At 36.4% G+C, this 20,758-nt stretch overlaps 1 protein-coding gene across 1 annotated transcript in view; it reads left to right on the top strand.

The window, feature by feature from the left end:
* Positions 1–20,758, top strand: part of HORMAD2 (HORMA domain containing 2) — a 69,280-nt gene that overhangs the window by 5,161 nt on the left and 43,361 nt on the right. Inside the window, 7 exon segments of the mRNA XM_033412768.2 lie at positions 1,816–1,879; positions 2,411–2,447; positions 5,289–5,309; positions 6,248–6,274; positions 12,075–12,142; positions 15,325–15,476; positions 15,656–15,915. Of these exon segments, the coding sequence (XP_033268659.1) occupies positions 1,816–1,879; positions 2,411–2,447; positions 5,289–5,309; positions 6,248–6,274; positions 12,075–12,142; positions 15,325–15,476; positions 15,656–15,915 (629 nt within the window).

Below are 20,758 nucleotides of genomic sequence, written 5' to 3'. Positions count from 1 at the left end.
GTGTGCTAATTCCAAGTCATGGGTTCTTTAAGATCAATTTGCTAATTCATTTTCCATTTTAATTTCACTATGTTTAGTGGTTTTACTTATAGGAACCATTAGTTCCTGGCTAATACCAAATCACGGAATGAAGAGAAAAGAAATATGTATGGACAAGCCCAGTAATTCTAAACTGTACCTACAAAAGCAGCAACCAGATCGAAATCTACTTGGGGGCTGTACATTTGCACTATTTTGTGTCTCAACTGAATTTTTTTCTTTGAGGTAGACTTTGGCCTTGAGGAATTTTAATTGAGAAGTTTAATTCTTTCTGTTAACATATACAAATATGTGGAAAATATGCATACCCATGCCAAACCCATTTGTTGATTAACATGGATATGTAGACAATTATTATTCTAATCAGCTCTGGTTTTTTCTTAATTTTCTGTCTTTTCTACTTTTCTTCCTTTTATTTCTTATGTCCTTAAACTCATGATCTCATTTCCTTGTATTACAAGCTGTTTCTGTCTCCTTTCCTTCTCTTGTATTAAAAAGAATGTACCTAGGACTCTTCAATTTTTCAAAAATCTTTTTGTTTAAAAAGATGGATTATGATAACAATTCAGAAAATTTTGCTGATTTGTCATGAAAGTGGGAAAGTATCATTTGGAAAATAAATATAGAGGGCTACAAGTTTCCTTGTAAGATGTTATTTTTCAAAATCTAACTTTACTTTAAATTTCTCACATCTGTATTTAATGATATACTTAGGCCTCATTCCAATTTAATTTTCTTAAACATTTGATTCTCTACATGAGCATCAATGAAATGCATGTGTGCTATAAACACAAAGGCATTATATTTGCAACTGTGACAGCCTCATTTGTGTTATGTCCTCTTTTGGTCTATAGGATATAAATCTGTAATGGTGAAAATGTTTATATGTAGCATATAGTTGCAGTTTCTCCTCTTGTTTGGAATATAGAATTGGAAAAAGACATATTTGGAGTAATTAAGCGCTTACTGTGTGCCAATCACTAACCTGTGCATGGAGGGCAATACCATTGTTTATAGCTTTATTTTTTGTGACAGTTTTAATGGAAGTTATATATCTCCCTCCCAGTGTTTGTACTTAAAGTAGCATATATCATAAAAATGCCCAGTACTCCTAAGTTGCTCTCTTTTTGGCAATCTCTAAATGTTATACCAATATGGAATAATTTTCATATCTCTCAATAGCAATAGAGGTAACATCAATTTTAGGATAGGAAAACAATCTGAAAAGGTGAAGTGATTTATATAAAGTCATACATGAATCAGTAATTGATTTTAGACTGATCTAAACCAAAACTTTTAATGTGATTTTCTTATTCTTCCTTCCTATAGTAAGGTAGTCGAATTTCAGATGGAAATTAATATTTGAGAATAATCCATGGAAACATTTTTCATCCTTTTTTTCTTTCATTGAGAGAGAGAGAAATACCAGAGAAGTGATTTGAGACTGAGGTGTACGTTTTAAATTGGTTGATGGAGATGGTCTCAGTACTACCTTATGATAACTTAGAATTCAGCAGAAGCAAAGAAGTGACACAAATTGATTTTGCAACCAAATCAGTTGTGCTACATTGTAGAAGGGAAGACTGCTAATCTATAATAAAAATGGGAACTAAGTCAATTATCAACATAGGATTTATTTTTAAATTAGATATTTTGTGATTCAAAATGTTTTTATAAGCTATAAACTAAGTAAGTTATAAAAATAAAATCATGAAAGGAAATACCCTTATTTAGTATGGACAATTTTAGTGCAACAGACTGTTTCTATTTTTGTAGACCTCAGTTTAAAAATCCTCCAAGAAGATAAAAAATGTCCTGGGTCACTGCATATTATCAGGTGGTAAGTAATTGAAATTCCACCAAAGTTGAACAACATTATTTTTATCATAGCTGAAATTACCCATAAGACTTTATTTGGTAAGATCATTTCCTTAAAACTATTGCCTTCTTCCTTTCTTTCTTTTCATCTTCTTTTTTTTTAATTTCCTAGAAATGTGTAACAATTATTCAATATTATTTTAAGATACTGATTTAGTTTTGTTTTTGAAGAAAGTGGACTTTATATAAGAAAGAAAAATATCAATCAAAATTTGATTACTCATCATATGCATGTCAGTGTCCTAAACATTATGGGAGGCCAAAAGAAAAATAAGATGTGATTCCCTACCTCAAAATTGCTTACATATTATTTATAAAGTACTATCAACATATTAAAAGATATAGGAATTTCTAAAAAATGATTAAATGGGAAAGGTGAAATGGTTATCAATTTAATGTATTTCAAAGCAAGAAACAAATCAGTTTTGTACTTGGGATTCTTTCTGGCTTTGCATCTGGTCCAAATTGACACCAAACATTTATTTCTTGACAGGATTCGAGGTTGTTTTGATGCTTTGGAAAAGAGATACGTAAGAATGTTTTTAAATTTACACCAGGATCAAAAACTCATCCTTTATCCCTTTAAAAGAAAAATTTAGCCTTTATTTTGTTGTTGTGTTTTAACAGTATACCAGTTCCTACATTTGCATTCATGAACCAGTTTCTTTTTATTTTGTGTCTTTGTTGTCCTGTTGATGTCTCGTTTACATCAATTAGAAATGAAACCCTCATTTTTCTCTTTTACATACTCATATCTTTTTGACCACAGAATTTCCTCTGAAGTCACTGGAAGAGATCCACAGGATGTGGGAAAGGGCAGACAAGAATCTGGCATTTAGCACATTGAACATGTTCAAAATAGTGGCGATTCAATTTGCAGATATGAAAGGAAAAAATGGACTTGAATAATCGGTTTTTATTCTATGTTAGTTATTTTGTTAGCTATGTTTGGCACATGTATATAACCTGTTCCCTCAAAATAGCTAGCATTGTAGCTTGAATTTTTTTAAATGCAGCTTGAATTTTAAGTGCATTAGATTTTTCTTGCTGCCCAAGACAGCTATGAAGCGTGTAAAAATTAGAGGCTCTAGTCCTAGTTGAAGAGATAATATATAAATGAACTTTCCACCACTGCTTTCTCCTTTCCCCATCTCTGTCTTCTTTTTACTTCTCAATTCCTATTCCTTTAAAAAACCTTAAGGTGAGTAAGCCTTACATTGGATTATTTAGTTGCACTGATATATTTCCTTTTTCATTGAATAGTTATTACTTATGATTTATTCAACACTGACTGGGGGTTGAGGGATACAAAGATAAAACAGATATGAGATTGTGCACACAAAGAGCTTATAGTCCATGGCAGAAGATAGATGACATCATATGCACGGCTGATGATCAGCTATTGCACACTGGCATAGCTGTACCTGTTGTTAAAATGTTGAAGTACTCTATATCCAGTGGTAAATGGTTGCTTCTCTGAGATCCCAAATGACTCCCACCATGTCCACCCCTTCACCCCACCAGTGTCTCTTCTGGGATGTCCCTAGACTGTTCCACAATCTAGCAACTAAAGGGTTGACACCTGGCCCAGGGGGGAGCTTCCAGGAACCCAGCACCAGGGCTAAGTTGGCATCTTTTCTGATTGGTCAGTACCTGTGCCATGTTGGGCTGTTAAATTTTGATTTTTTCGTATCAGTTTGATATTTCATTAGAAAGTGATGCATACCAAAGGCAAGATATTGATCATGTGCAAAGGAAGTATGGAAAAGGAGGGGTTATATCCAGTGAGGGACATGAGGGAAATCTTTGGGAGAAAATGACTTTGAAGGCCCTTAGTATTTAGACAGGTTGAGAGGGGAAGAAGGTCCTCACCAGTACACCGAACAGCACTCATTCACTCTCCTTTGTCCATTCATTTAGCAACATTTCTTGAGTGCCCATCTTTGAGGGGCAGTGAAATATAGTTAAGAGCTCAAGGTTTAGAAGAAGTAAGTCTGAAGTGAATCCTAGTTCTGCCACTTAATACCTGTGTGATCTTGGCACATAACCTACCTCTTGGTAACTTAGTTTCTTTACAATAATAATAGAACGAACCTCTTAGGGTTGTTTGAGAATTAAATGAGTTAATAATCTAAAGCAGTAGTTTTCAAACATTAGCTTGCATCAGAATCACCTGGAGGGCCTGTTAAAACACACATTGCCAGGTTCCACCCCAAAATTTCTGGTGTAAGAATTTTCATTTCAGACAAATTCCAAGTGATGCTGAGACTGCTGGTCTAGGGACCATACTTTCCAAGGCATCACTCTCACCATTGCTCACCATGTTCAAGCACACAAGCATTCGAGAACATGCCAAGTGCCTTTTACCCTTGTACATATTGTTACTTTTGCCTGCAAAATTTTCTTCCTTACCCCACACCCTTTATCTGGCTAATTCCAATTTATCCTTCAGGTCCCAGCCTAAATATTTACTTCCACGGGGAGGCCTTCCCTGACAACCACCACCCCCCCGCCACCCCTCTCCCAGCCTAGACTGTCCATCTGTTTAATGGTCACAAGCACTCAGTGCTGCTACTTCATAGCAATTAACACAATTGTAATGATGTACCTATCTGTGTGCTTTTTTTGTTCTCTCCTGCTGGTCTGGATGTTCCCTGAGATCAGGGGCCATTTCTATTTTTGAATGAATGAATGAACTATTAATTAAATAATTAATATAAATTAGAGTTTTACTGTGTAGTCTGAAAATCAATTGTATGCAGTAACCAAAACGGCCACACAGTGTCACTAAAGTTTTAGTCTTTTGGGTGAAATAGGTGAATAATTTGATACAAAATTATGGTCCTGAAATTTTCTCATTTGTATCCTAGTTTTTAATAGGCTTGCTTATATCTCTATCTCTGTATCTATATATTCCATTATTCTTCCAAGCAGAATCTGTTTATAGTAATGTAGTTGTAGGGAGGGCAGAGATTTTGTAGACTTATATCAGACTTAAAATTTTTTATTTTAGATTACTTTCAAAACACAAACTGTTTTAGAGATGCTTATGGCATAATTAACTTTTAGTAATAATGAATTATTTTGTATATCTTTTGCCTCCCAAACTAGAATGTAACTTATAGAGACTAAGGATAGTTATCGTCTTTTTTTTTTTCCATCTCTCCCCTCCCCAGCAGAACCTTGGGTATGTAATAGAGACTCACATGAATGGATGAATAATTAGTATCCATTTCTCTGACCTTCTGAATAGTATTTTTTTCCTACCCAGATCTTTTAATTTGAAAGTCATATTTTAATTAGACTTTATTGAAAATAATAATAATATAGGTTCAAGTGTATAGTAACAATAGTTTTCTTTTCTCTTGAAGCTACACATGGCAGTACTTACAGTAAGTGCACATTTAAAGACCAAGCCTCTGTCTCTGCTTCATTGTCTTTTGGCAAGTGAAATAGTAAAACAGTACTCTCCCCCATCCTCCCTGAATTTCATTGTCTGTCCTATGCATTTTGGAAGGAAAAAAAAAACTCTATCAGAAGTTTTAATAAAAGATCACAATCTACATATTTCTTTGGCATATTATAATACATGAGGAAATATATAGGCTATACTATCTGCTTCATCTATTGGCTATTAGAATTTCATTTTCTGAGTTAATTTACAGACTCAAAGCTCTTTGTTTTTGAAGTTTTACAGACTTTTTTGAAGCTTTGTATACTTCCTGGTATATAACGGTATATGTAGTTAAGAATAGAAGGAAAATGAGAAGATACTATTTTTTTTTTTTTTTTGCGGTACGCGGGCCTCTCACCGCCGCGGCCTCCCCCGTTGCGGAACACAGGCTCCGGACGCACAGGCTCAGCGGCCATGGCTCACGGGCCTAGCCGCCCCGCGGCATGTGGGATCCTCCCCGACCGGGACACGAACCCGTGTCCCTTGCATCGTCAGGTGGACTCTCAACCACTGCACCACCAGGGAAGCCTGAAAAGATACTATTGAGAGTCTTAGATATATGAGTTATTTTAAAATTTTTAAACCATAACAAATTACTGTGACTGTAGTGCAGTCGCAGTAATCATAAATATCTGGTTATCAATTTCCTTATAATCAGGGTTCACAGAATCCTCTAAAGACTCTCTATGTTCACAAAATAAGAGCTTATTCTATCTCTAGCTTGAAATATATATCTCAAGATACATATATATATATATATATATATTTCAGTACTCAATTAATATAGCACAAATTGAACTCTTCACATGGAAAATGTATTCTGTGGGGAGTAATCTAGTTTCAGAAATTAAATGCTGTTTATTTTTCCTTAAATAGCTTTACACAAATCCGAAGGAACCTGAGGTAAGAACACATAAAGAGATGGGCAGTACATTATATTTAAATATGTTTACCTGAGTTGAGGCCATAAATTATATCACTAGACTACCATATGAACAAAGTAACTTGTAGTGAGCTTTTTCAGTGTGTTTTATTATAAATGTCACCAATTCTTTATTATGAGATTTAAAAAACTACCTAAGGGTATTGGGAAAAAAACATTGAGTAGAACTGAGCGTATTCCCTAACACGTTAACAGTAAGAATCTGTATGAAAACTACCTTTTATTTTTATTTTAAATGATGCTGAATCCTTTCTATTTCTGACCTTTGTGGCATAATGCTAAACTTTTTTTTTTATGGCTAACTTAATTCTCTCCCTTCTGACATTTTCATAGATTTTTTAAGCTTTACCTCCTTACTTCTCTCTCTAAATTTCTCCCCTCTGCTTATTGAATCCTACTCATCCTCAACACCAACTTATGTTTAAAGCTTTCATGAAAGCCTCTTTGGCTGTTTTGTTCACACTAATTTCTCCTTTCTCTAAATTCCTTTCTCCAGCAGGACCTCACAATTTAACACTCTTAATTAATTCATAAAGATTACTTTATCTCCCTAACCAGATTGTGATTCCTGAGGACAAATCTTGTCTTCTTTTCAATCTCCCAGTGTGAATTCATAGTCCTGGATACGTAATAGTAACTTGTGCTACTTTGAATGACAGCTGTGGCAGTGGCACAAATGGAGGGAGAAGCCCTTCGTTCTTTCTTCTCATTCTATCCTCTATTTTCCTCCCAGCTTTCTTTCCTCTTCCCTTCCCCTTTTGCTTGCTTTCAATTTTCCTTCCCTAAACCTATGGATTTAGCCTAACTGGTAACCTTCACAACTAAGTTAAGTGTTTTTTAGCCTTTAATATCCTTTCTTCTTTGGCAAGATTATAAACAGCTGTTTGAGCAAGGCAGAAGAAAACTGGTGCATGAGGTGGGTAACAATTCCTCAATGCCCAAGCTAAACCTATTTTTATCTTTGTCTCTAGTTTAGTTTCAATTTTTTTTGTTTTCAGTAGGTTTGAGGGGAGGTTTCCCAAAGTAAGATCTCCTGATAAATTGTTAATAAATAGGTCATTTCCTTAGTGCAATAAATTATTATGTTTTCTTATGCATGTAAAACTCATCTGAAACTAATGGTTTTGAGGTAGTGAAATGCTGAGGAAATTGGGCTATCTACAGAAAAATATTACAGAGTGGGAAGAAAACTGTTAAATGAGTTTTGATGCAGGCAATGTACATAATAATAAAGTTAGAAAGCAAAAGCTTATTATATAAGTTCTGAGCTATCATTTATGACCCAGAAAAAAATATTTTGAACTCTTACATATTATTTCCTATAGCAGTGATCCCTAACCTCTGTGTTCATGGCACACTCTTGATTACTAGAAAATTTGGTGGCATGTTTAAGGGTATTAAAAGACTTAAAAGGACACCAAATGTGTCAGCAATAATTATGGTATAACTATGGCACAGCAATGTTCATAGTGCCTGAAAGTATCCATGGGGTTACACTGTTTTATGGTTGCTCTTTAGCACCAAGTCACTGATAGAACTATTTACCTCTTTGATCTCTTTCTTCTATGTACTCGCAAAACAGCATTCTCACATAAAGTCTTTCTTTGGCATTTATCTGATATGGTACCATGTTTCTTGACTCATACTGGTAGAAGTATATATTGTCCCCTAAGCAAAACTGCACAAACAGTAACAACATTAATATTTACCTGAAGCAAAAATGCATTTTACACATGGACTAAAATTTGCAGCACTCTTGTGAAGAGTCTGTCATGGTACACCAGTTGAGAACCTCTGTCTTAAATAAGTTTGCTTATCCAGTCCAGAGACCAACAGAGTTTTGGGCATTGCACAAACACAGCTTCTGCACTTGAGGCTTTGTTCTGGTTGCTCCATCTTAAGAAAGAGATGAACTGACGAAAGTAACTAAAGTAGTGAAGAGGGCTAGTGTGTCTTTTCTGCAGATACACACTACAGAATGGGTGCAGGGTATTAATAAGATGTGTAAGCCAAAATGTAAATATGTTAAGGAAATTTTTACACAGTTTAATGCATGATAGACCCATAAAGAATTACTATATTTGAATATTGTGAGGATTCAAATCCTACTATTTCACCATCTGTTTTTCTTTTTGCCTGTTAGAGGTGGTCAACACCACTTTTAATAGACTGCTTCAGGAACTGAACTATAGATGGTCCCTGCTTCTAGCCACAATATACTTTTAGATACTTTGTTTTTAAAAAATCCTGTAGGATGAAATCCTAATTGAATGTGAACTCTATCCTGGCTGAATATTTATTCATTCAGCAAGTATTAATTGGGTTCCCCTTATGTGCCTGAAACACAGGAGTTAATGGGTAGACAAGGTCCCTGCTGTCTGGAAGCTTACGTTCTTATGAGGGAGGATAAACAATAAACAAGTAAACAAAACTTAGCAAAACAGTTTCAGATAGATCGTAATGCTATGAAGAAAATAAAAGTTGGTATGCTGGAGAGTGCTAAGGTGGGAATGGAGGAAGAAAGATTGGAGGGCAGTCCCTGGAAAGCCTCCCTGAGGGGCCACTGTTTGAGCTGAAACTGAAGAAGAGTCACCCCATGCAGGCCTGTGAGAGGTAATAGCATGTGACTGCAGAACAACACAGTAGTTAACATTGCAGGCGCTGGAGTCAAATCCCAGCTCTACTACTTACTAGCTTCATCTATAATGATGTAATACCTACTCTGAGTGTGGCTATGTAAGAATGAATAGATGTAGAGCATTTAGGGAAGTGCCCAGATATCATGATTATTATCATCAACTGGAGACAACATTTTCCAGAGTACAGTTGTGTAAAGGCCCAAAGGCAGGAAGGCATCTTGTGTGTTCATGGACAAAGAGGGTGTCCTGAGCCTGGAGCTGAGTGAGTGGGAGGGAAAGAGGCAGGAGATAAGGTCAGAGAGGTAGGCAGGGGACAGATGAGTAAGGCCCATGGACCAAGGTAAATTCTGGATTTTATTCTAAGGGCAATGGGAAACCATTAACAAAGGAGTGACATGGTCTGATTTGCATTTTCAAAACTTTTTTTGGCTGTAGAACAGAGAATGAATTTGGAGGAGGAGAAGTAGTTCGGAAGCAAGCAGATCAGATGGAAAGAGACGGTGTTGGCTTGGATAGGGTGAAGAGAATGAAGGTGAAGAGAACCAGATGGACTTGGGATGTGCTTTGGAGATAGACCTGAAAAGTCTTGCCGATGGATTGGAGTGTGGAGGGAGAATGAAAAGCTGTGTATGTTGCTGTTGCTTTGGACCATGTGGATGCATTCAGTATGATTAATAGAAACCATTGGTGAGCAGTTTAAAGACTCATACTTATTAGGCAACACATTAATCTGAAAAGCAGGAGAATGTTTTATGAGGTGTTAAGAAGAGACTAGTGCCTGCTGTAAATATACCTTCCTTGATCAATCAGACTCGGATGGAAGTTATTAAGGATTATCATCTTCTATAAAACAATTACAAACATAACTCTTTTTATTAGTAGTTGCACTAGGGACCAAATAATAAAATGTTAATAAAATTATCAGCCACTAAAGGATCCACTCTTGATACATTTAAAAAAAATAAAAGATAGCTCAGAGCATCAAAAAGCTAGAGCTGGTTGAGAAACATGGGCGGTCAGGAAGAACAGGCATTGTTTACTTGACAGGGCAACTATACCGCATCAATGCATCAACGCATCAACGGAAGAGAGGATATTGTGTATCTAGCCTGTCTGGAGTGAACCTGTTGCTGTAGGCACCTCTATTCTCACATATCTCTCATACTCACAAAGCAACATTCTGAACTTGGTTTGATTTCTCAAGTAGACTGTCTTGCTAGAAAAAATCTTTTTCTCTTAAAAATAACTCCATTACAAGTCAGTCTTTTTAGAGTATAAGCACCATGAGCCAGTTTCCCTAGGACCTGCTCACCTATAATTCATGGGATACCAAATCTCAGAATAGACAAAAGTAACAAGAACACCGTGATTTTTTCTGATCAGTCTAACATTCCATTCCCACATTGTCAAGGAACAAACACTGAAATAGATGAATGAAGGGTATTTTTTTGTGTTCAGACTTAAATCCATACCCTTGCCTGTCTTTAGCACCTTCTCCAGCTCTGTGTACAGACTACTGTTGACCCTTGAACAACACAAGGGTTAGGGGTGGTGACCCCCAAGCAGTGGAAAATCCATGTATAATTTATGGTAGGTCCTCCATATACACGGTTCCTCTGTATCCTTGGTTCCTCATTTTCAGATTCAACAACCATGAATCATGTACAACTGTAGTATTTACTATTGGAAAAAAATCTGTGTGTAAGTGGGCCTGCATGGTTCAAACCCATGTTGTTCAATAGTCAACTGTACATGTATCTGGGTCAACTGTTAGCTTCAACTATTAGGCAATCACCTTATTTTAAATGGAGTACATCTCTCATGAGGAAATCTGTCCTTTATTTCTAGCTTATTTATATCTGTTTATATTTGTCCATATTTACAGCTAGCAGACAGCAGTGGTGTCTAGTTTTTAGTGCAGGATCAAAAGAACAAAAATAAAAAAACACCTGATACCATAGACCCTGGTTCCTTTCTGATTTTTTCTAGCTTTCCTGTTGCCATTCTACTCTTCCCTGAATTACTACAGAATTCTCTCTCTCTCTCTCTTTCTTTTTTTTAACATCTTTATTGGAGTATAATTGCTTTACAATGGTGTGTTAGTTTCTGCTTTATAACAAAGTGAATCAGCTATACATATACATATATCCCCATATCTCTTCCCTCTTGCGTTCTCTCTCTTTTTTTTTTCAGGAGTCTCTTAATTGTTCTCATGGTTCCCACTTCTCTGCACTCTTAAAATAGCCAAGGTGATCTTAAAAAATGCAGATCACTCCCATGCTTAAAACCCTTCAGTGGACTTCTGGTTTACTTGGAATAAAGTCCAAACCCCTTAGTTAACAAGGCCCCACAACTTTCTCTACAACCTCATCTCCTACACTCTCCCCCTTGCTCACTCATCGTGAGCCATTTGGCCTCCTCTGTGATCCTAGAAGAGGCTTCCTTTCCTACTGTAGAGCCTTTGCATTGATGTTTCTTCTGCTGGGGTGCCCTGCTCTCCCCTAGCTCTGCACATGGCTGACCTCTCTCATCAATGAGGCTCAGCTCAAACATCACCTCTTTAGTGAGGCCTTCCTTGGCCCTTCCAAACCAAATCACCACCTCTCCCTTCTGTACTCTGTCACAGCATCTGCTTCATATTGTTCACAGCTCTTATTACTACCTGAAATTATTTTATTTGTTTACTTGTTTATCGACCATTTCTCCCACCAGTCTGTGTTTTCCAGAAAAACAGAGACCTTTTCTGTCATGTTCACCATAGTGACTCCACTGCCTGACACAAAGTAGACATTCAATAAATATCCTTATCATGAATGAATGGTTTCTTAACTAGTTCCACTGTTATTTACCTAAGCTGGGTCAGACACTTGACTCTGTGCTTTAGCTTCTCCAGCTTTAAGATGGTAACAAGAGATTATGCCATCTAACTCATTTTCAGCATGGAGGAGAAAAAGTGTTATCTTTATATCTGGAAATATTACTCCTGAATAATGTAATGCTATAAAACAAGTATATAGGAGGTATAGTAGGTATACAATGAAAGTGTTCCTTACCTATTATCAGATAAGATTCTGGATTTTTTAAAAATAATTTCTTTCTCTATTCCCTTTGCTATTTCTAGAAAGTGACTGAGATATACCAGTTCAAATTCAAATATACAAAAGAAGGAGCCACTATGGATTTTGACAGGTAGAATCTAATTGTTTAATGAACATGAGAAATATGTAGGATTGAGGTAAACATAAGCTTCTTGAGGCCAGAGATAGGTCTTATACTTCCTTTGTAACTTCCCCAACAATCTCACAAAAACCACTGTTATGAAAAGGGACTGTAAAAATTGTTTAAATTTCTGAAATCCATAGATGAAGCCAGTAGGAGAAGAGGCTTCCTTTGCTTCTTTCCTTCTTCTCCTATAGGTGATATTAGTAGGGTCTAAAGGCAATTTAGTGGTTAAGAGTTCCAATTCCTAAGGCAGAAAGATCTAGCTTGGAACCCCAGCTCTGACTATTACTGGTCATTTAACTTTGGACAGAATAATAAACCTCCCTAAATATTAGTATTCTCATCTGCAGAGTGGAATTAATAATATCTACTTCATATGGTTGCTGTGATTATTAAATTATAATGCATATACAAAGCTTTACCCATGCCTGGCACATAATAAACACACAGTAATTTGTACCTAGTGGTGGGGATGGTGGTGGTCTTTGGAGGCAATGGTGGTTGGTGGGTGGCACAGCAGTAGAAATTATATTAATGAGGCTGTCTATGTGGTGTTGATTGAAGAACTCCATGAGGCTCTATCTAGCCACTAATTCAAAGTTTCTCAATTGCTATGCCAAGATATTAACCCTTTCTACCCTCAATATAGCCAGATCAGGACTGGGGTAGATGAAACCCCTGTGCTATTTACCTATAGACACAAATATTCTCATCTGTTTACTCCAGTATGTCATACAAATATAATTATCTATGTGTCCCTGTATGGAAAAGACTGGAAAGCACTGCATTTTCCTATCAAGTCTGAAATTCCAAGTTTTAGATATACTAATGGGTTAAATAGCAAGGACAAGGACATTTACTTCAGAAGGTCCTTAGTAAAGATGGAGATGTTTTGTTGAGGAGCAACATTTATTCCCCTCCCAGTAGCTTTTGGATTCACATAGAGCTAAGTATTGCTGATGAGACGGAACAGAAGTGGGGAGGGTGGATGATGGAGAAAAGCCTTGGGTGGTAGAAAGCTGCACCTCAGGGGGATGAGTTTCTCTGAAAGGAATAACACTGAAGAGAAATGTGGCCTAATTCTCAATTTTCCATACTATTAGCTCTGTCTCATCATTTATTATTACAAGTTTAATGATTTCTCTCCAAGATTCACACCCTTAATTATCTTCTCATTTGTAAAATATATGGACAGCATTAGGAAGTGAAGTGGAAGTAAGTTCTAGGAACAAGAATTAAGGTACTAACCATCATTAGCTAACATCTGTATAACACTTTACAGATTGTTCAGCACTATTCACACATATTCTCTCACATAAAACAGCTGCCTTTTACTCTCTGTACAACTGACAAGCAGATTAATCTCTTGTGTTACGAAGGCACATATGTCTAGAGGTGAACAGTAAAACATAAATGGCCGAATCTGGGACTTCCCTGGTGGTCCAGTGGTTAAGACTCCGTGCTCCCAATGCAGGGGGACCGGGTTCGATTCCTGGTCAGGGAACTAGATCCCACATGCCGCAACTAAAAGTTCTCTCACACCGCAACGAAGATCCCGCGTGCTGCAACTAAGGCCCGGCAGAGCCAAATAAATAAATAAATATTTTAAAAAAGAAAAAAGAAGAAATGGTCAAATCTTTTACTAAGGGGAAGAGAAGGTAATGCATACGTGACCAAAGGTGGGCATTTGTTCAAGTGATTGTTCATACAAAATTATCTTATCACCTCTCCTATAGTAAAGAAAATTTTCCTTTTAAAAGAGTACAAGGGAGTCTTGAAAATGATTTTACATGAGTATGATTTTATGAATATGGTGTATACTGAAGGATCCCATGTGCTACATGGCAATAGCCCCTCCCTCTCATTACCTATTTCAAATTGGTTAAATCCTGGTAGACAAAACTTTAAGTTTTTCAAAACTGAAAAAGGAGCAAATGTGATTCCTTAATGTTTGTTTTATGAATTCATACTATCTCTAGTAGTTCAATTACTAAGGATTATTTTTCAGTATTGAGAAAGGCATTGTAAAAATATATTGCAGTCATAGTCCTTGGAAACTACTCAAATGTGAGACTAATTGGGGAAAAAATTTTGGAGAGAAATAAAAAATGTTTAGAGTTGGAAGGTAATTTAGTCCAACTTGTCCATTCATTCATTAATACAACAAATGTTTATTGAGTACTTAATATAGTTGGGCACTAAACTTAGTACAGTGGAGATGAAAAATATAGCCATTCATAGTCTAGAGGGGACATACAGTTACAAACAGGAGTGAGGTATAGGGATTACCAGGGAAGACTTCCCTGAAGAGATGACACATGAGATGGGTGTTAAAGGATAAATTCGGTAGAGTCAGGAAAAGAAGTGGGAAAAGCACAGTACAAGCAAAGTGAACAGCACATACAAATGCACAGGAGTAAGAAGGAACTGGGTAGTAGTTGCAGATGAAGGTGGAGGTGAGTGTGTGGTTGGTTGTGAAAGGCATTGTACACACACTGTTCTCAAATTTGATTGAAAGTTGATGGATATAATAGAAGAAACTTAAGCAAGAGAATGACATGAGTGGATTTTCCTATTAGGATATTATTTTGGTAGTAGTGTGGAGAATGTTTTGCAGTGTGGGCAAGAAGAAAAGCAGGAAGAATAGTCAGTCATTGTCATAATCCATGTAAGAGTGAGAAGGGGATGCCTCTGAGAGATAACCAGATGGTACAAAGGCCCAGAGCTGATGATTGATTTAACTTGGAGAGGTATAGAAATGTGTGTAAGCTTATCTCACATAGGAGCTAACTGACATAGAGTGTCTAAGTGACTTGACCGGGGTCATTCAGCCAGTTAGCAGCAGAGCCAATATTAAATGTCAAGTCCATTGCTCTCACTATTATAGTATGCAGTTATTTGTAAATCAGATTTTTAAAAAATCAGGTCACATTGAAAATGTCTTAAAGGGAACTTACTACTTAAGAAATCCTTTGTATATACGTTGCAAAAAGTACAATAACTCCTCTAATTTACATTCTAAAATAGTCTCAAGAGTGTCCTGAGTTTATATTTATCTGATCATATAGTAAAAAGTTTTGTTCCTTTTAAAATAGATTTTCAGTATTATATGTGATTGAAAAGTATGCTGTTTTTCAATGTGGTTATAGCAGTAGCACAACCTTTGAAACTGGGACAAACAGTGAAGATGTTAAGAAAGCCAGTGTTCTACTGATGCGTAAATTGTACATGATGATGCAGAACCTTGGACCCCTTCCTAATGATGTTATACTTACTATGAACCTCCACTACTATAATGCAGGTAGGTGGAGACCTCTAGTCAAATTCCTTCTTCAGTGGTGAAGTAAATGTTTTGGATAAATAGAAGGATTTTGGCAAGCATTTGAAAGAGATGTCTGTCGTTACACATGAAAGATTATGCTGACTTTTTCTCTTGAAACTCAACAGTTTTCTCGGTTTTCTGCCCTTTTCATTTTGCAGTGACCCCACATAACTACCATCCCCCTGGTTTTAAAGAAGGGGTAAACTCACACTTCCTGCTGTTCGAGGGGAACCCTGTAAATCTGCAAGCGGGATTGGTCTCCACTGGCTTTCACAGCATGAAATTAAAAGTCACAACTGAGGCCACCAGAGTGTCTGATTTGGAGGACAGAGTCTTTCAGGAGAGCAGCACTACAGAGATCGCCCATCAGGGTCTAGACTGTGATGAAGAGGAAGAGGAAGAGGAATGCAACAATCATGTAAGGCAAAGCTGTAGCGACCCTCCATTGCTTCAGTTAAACCCAGTTGACATTTTTCAGTTCATACACAGGTCATATCATAGTAACAGGATCCAATGGAGTGTGCCGGGTGTAAAAACTGAAACAAAACTAGCCCCTAACCTCGAGTCTTTATTCTAAAAAAGCACTATCTTCGAGAAGGAAATATACTCTGTTAGATGAAGTGGTCCATGGCTAGGAGAAAAAAAGACTTTCTAATATACTTCTTTTTATAAAAGGTACCCATGAATTTAGGAAATTTTGGATTTTCTATAACTTATAAGAGCATATTAAACATATTTTAAAATATTATAGGTGTTTATTCATACTCACTGCAAGTATAAGTAAGTTCTTGATTACTGGGGTAGAAAAGTGTTATGGATAAACCTAAGTCAGAGTGCATTCATTTTCACTGCTGTAGATTATTCTACTCTTGACAGACATTCTTTCTTCCTCTGCAATTGTTATAAACATTCATGTATACACCTCCTCGTACACATATGCAAGAGTGTCTCCAGGGAATATACCAAAGAGTTCTAGGGCTTGCACATTTTCAACTTTATTAGGTAATGAAAAACTGTTCTCTAAAATGGTTGTACCAATTTATGCTCCACCAAAAGTGGAGGGAGTGCTGTACATTATTGTCAATACTTTTTTTTTTAAGTAATACTTTAAATTTTATTTATTTAGTTATTTATGGCTGCATTGGGTCTTCGTTGCTGCGCGCGGGCTTTCTCTAGTTGCAGCGAGCGGGGCTACTTTTTGCTGGTGCGCGGGCTTCTCATTGCGGTGGCTTCTCTTGTTGTGGAGCACAGGCTATAGACACGCGGGTTCAGTAGTTATGACTTGCGAGCTCTAGAGCGCAGGCTTAGTAGTTGTGGCGCATGGGCTTAGTTGCTCTGCGGCATGTGGGATCTTCGCGGACCAGGGCTCGAACCCATGTCCCCTGCATTGGCAGGCAAATTCTTAACCACTGCGCCACCAGGGAAGTCCCCTTGTCAATACTTAATTTTACCCAAGTTTATGTTTTCTGCCTAACTCCTGGATGTAAATGGTAATGCTTCATGATTTGATTTTGATTTGCATTTCCCTGATTATTAATGAGTTTAAGCATCTTTTCATGTATATTGGCTGTTCTCGTTTTCTTATGTATAAAGTAACTGTTCAAGTCTTTCATGCATTTTTCTATTGGATTATTTATCTTTTCCTCATTGATTTAAAAATATGTTCTGAATAGTAATTATTTTTCATTATTTATGTTGCAATTTTTTTTCAGGTTTGTGGCTTGTCTCTTCACTTTCTTTAAGATGTTTTTTGCTAAAGAGAAGTTCTTAATTTTAATGTAGTCAACTCTTTTCCTCTAATATGTGCTTTTGGATATTAAGAAATTCTTCCTTATCTGAGTTCATTTTTAATGTTCTCCTCTATTTTGTTATAAAAAATTTAAGGTTTTTCTTTTTACATTTTTATTCCACTTGGAGTTTATTTTTATTTGTGGGGTAAGGTAGACCAGACCCCTTTTACATTTTAAAATCCAAGTATAATATACATACAGAAAAATACATATATCATAGTGATACAGCTCAATAAATATTCACAAACTGAACACCAGGGCTGGGATGAGAGTGAGGCAAACAAGGTAAGAGTGAGTACCACCTTAAATATTACTTCCTAGGTATCTTGTTTGCCTCACCCCATTCCAGCCCTAATGAATACACATGTGAAATCAGCACCCAGATCAAGAAACAAAATACTACCAGCACCTTGAGAAAACTCAGTCTTACTTTGCAGTCACTGTTCTACTCAACAGGAGTATCTCTATCCTGGCTTCTATTAGCATAGATTAGTTTCTCTTGTTTTTTATTTTATAGATGTGGAATCATGGAGTATGAAACATTTTTTCACTGCTTTGAACATTCCGAACATGTTTTTTAGTGAAATATATACACATTTCTGGAGGGAATAGATTTACTAGGAGTAGAATTGCTGGGTCACAGGATATGAGTACATTTAGCTTCAACAGATACTACAAAACAATTTCCAAAGTGCTTGTGCCAATTTACACTTCCATCAGCAAGTTTTGGTTGCTCCACATCCTCACCAAATGTTGGCATTTTCCATCTTTTTAATTTTAGCCATTCTGGTGGGTGTGTAGTGGTAGGTCATTGTGGTTTTAATTTGTAGTTTCCTGATGACTAATGAAGATGAGCACCTTTTCACATGTTTATTGGCCATGTTGGATGTCCTCTTTCATGAAATGTCTTTTCAAGTCATTTGTCATTTTTCTATTGGGTTCTATTGGGTTTGTCTTTCATTCTTATGGATTTGTAGGAGTTCTGAATATATATTCCACATATAAGTCCTTTGTCAGATACATGTATTGTGAATATCTCTTCAACTTTCTAACTTGCCTTTTTACTCTCTTAACGGTGTATTGTGATGAACAGAATATTAATTTTAATATAGTTCAACTTATCAATCTTTTCGGCTATCTTCGGCAGTTTTTATTTAAAAATATTTATCCACTCTAAAGTTTACAGAGATGTACTCTGTTTTTCTCTAACAAGGAGAAATAGCTGCAGAAACAGAAGTGATTTTTAAAATTATAAGATACCTCCATGAATAACATCATACCAAAAATATAAATAACTGACCTTTCTCTCCCCTATCTTCAAGTATTTATATATTTTGGTGTGACGTTATTCATGGAGGTCTCATAATTTTAAAAATTGCTTCTGCTTCTGTAGTTATTTTCCTGTTTTTATATCTGGTATTTATTTGTGCCCCATTCATTTTTCTTGGTTAGATTGGCCCCAAATCAGTATTTTTTATTACTCTTTTCAAAGTCATCTTTTTTTTTTTTTTTTTTTTGCGGTACGCGGGCCTCTCACTGTTGTGGCCTCTCCCGCTGCGGAGCACAGGCTCCGGACGCGCAGGCCCAGCAGCCATGGCTCACGGGCCCAGCCACTCCGCGGCATGTGGGATCCTCCTGTACCGGGGCAAGAACCCGTGTACCCTGCATCGGCAGGCGGACTCTCAACCACTGTGCCACCAGGGAAGCCCTCAAAGTCATCTTTTAGTTGTACTGATCTCTTCTGTTGCTTTGTTTTTCTATTTTGCTCATGTTTTGTTTTTATCTTTGCCTTCTTCTACTTCTCTGGTTTGGTTTTGTCTCCCTTATTCCAAACTGATCTCTCCATCAATATATAGACATATATATTCTACGAGTACCTCGAATTCAGTATCAAATGGAATTTCAACTTCTTACCAAACATGCTCTTCTTCCTCCCAGGTTCCTTATCTTTGTATTTCATTAAAACTTTACCAAGCAGCCTGACCAGGAATGTGTTCAACTCCTATTTTCTTCTCACTTTTCACAGCCTTTTGGTTGCCATTTCTGTCTGTTTTGTGTCTGAAATACTTCTCCAATCTGGCCCTATTGCCATTGTACTGATTCAGGCTGTCATCATTGCTTTCTTGGTGAAGGACAGCTGAGCCTTCTAACTGAGTCTCCCTGATGTCAGCATTGCCCCTCTAATTTGTCTTCCAGAGTGCCAGAGAGTGAGGGTACTAAAACTATGATGATCATTTTCAAATATTTCAAGTTGATTTATTTTGTGTAATTTCAAAGGTCAGAATGAGAACCAGAAAATGAAAATTACATTGGCTGGGTGAGGTGTGCAGAGGTTGATTTTGGCTCAAGAGAAGGAAGAACTTTCTCTTAAAAAAAATTTTAAAGCAATATCATAATGATATTAAAGTAATTTAAAAAGCAGTGCAAATCTTCCAGCTGTCCTACCATCCCATCCCATCACTACTGTTTTCTTTCCTTTTTTTTTTTTTTTTTTTCCCACACCATGGCATGTGGGATCTTAGTTCCCCAACCAGGGATCAAATCTGTGCCCCCTGCAGTGGAAGCACAGAGTCTTAACCGCTGGACTGCCAGGGAAATCCCTGTTTTCATTTTTATATTTTCCGTCCCATCTAGTCTTTTTCCACAGATATACATATTTATACATAATTTTAATCATGGTATAAATATAAATTTGTTTTATTGATAATTTTATACTTAATATTAATTTTATAACTATGTCCTACCTTACTCTTCATATTTTTAATTTTAATGAACTTTTTTTTCCATTTAGGTATTATACCATTTTCCTACATTAAATATTTAAGTTAATTCCTGATTTTACTACTGTAAATGGTGTTGTAATAAATACCTTTGTATGTATGGCAGAATATTCCCTTATTTTCTAAGGGTATAGTATCAGGAGTGAAATTTACAGAGCCTGAAAATTTGTATAGCTCTCAAATGAGTATTATCATTTTCCAGAAGCTTCCAGCTTCTCTACCTCCTCAGGATGGATTTTCTAAAAAAGACAACTACTTGATAAAACTGACTGTCTTGAGAAGGGTGAACGCTTTGTCGACAGCTGTGTTCAAGTACAGGTATATACTATGTTCAAGATAGAGTATAGATGATTGTCTCTAGGGTGTTGCAAGAGAAAATCATGATTTAGGGGAAGGTTGAACTAGACTGACCTCTGAGGTCCTTTCCATGCTAAGATTCCCTGGGTTATATTTTGAATTCCTATTAAGAGAATAATGCCCTACTAAGCACTGTGAGGAAAATTAAGACATATAAAATATAGTTTCTACCTTTGAGAACTCTAGCTGAAGAGACAATATCTACATGATATAAAGAAAAATAATACTGGAGAGTATATGAATGATAGAAATAATATTAACTAACAATACTGAGCATGATACTCAGGGCTTCACATGTATTATCACTTTAAATCTTCCCAGCTATTTTATGAGG

Source organism: Orcinus orca, chromosome 15 (genome assembly GCF_937001465.1).
Source record: "Orcinus orca chromosome 15, mOrcOrc1.1, whole genome shotgun sequence".
Lineage (NCBI taxonomy): Eukaryota > Metazoa > Chordata > Mammalia > Artiodactyla > Delphinidae > Orcinus > Orcinus orca.
Note: the sequence above shows the minus strand (reverse complement) of the source record. Positions and strands in the feature narration are given on the sequence as shown.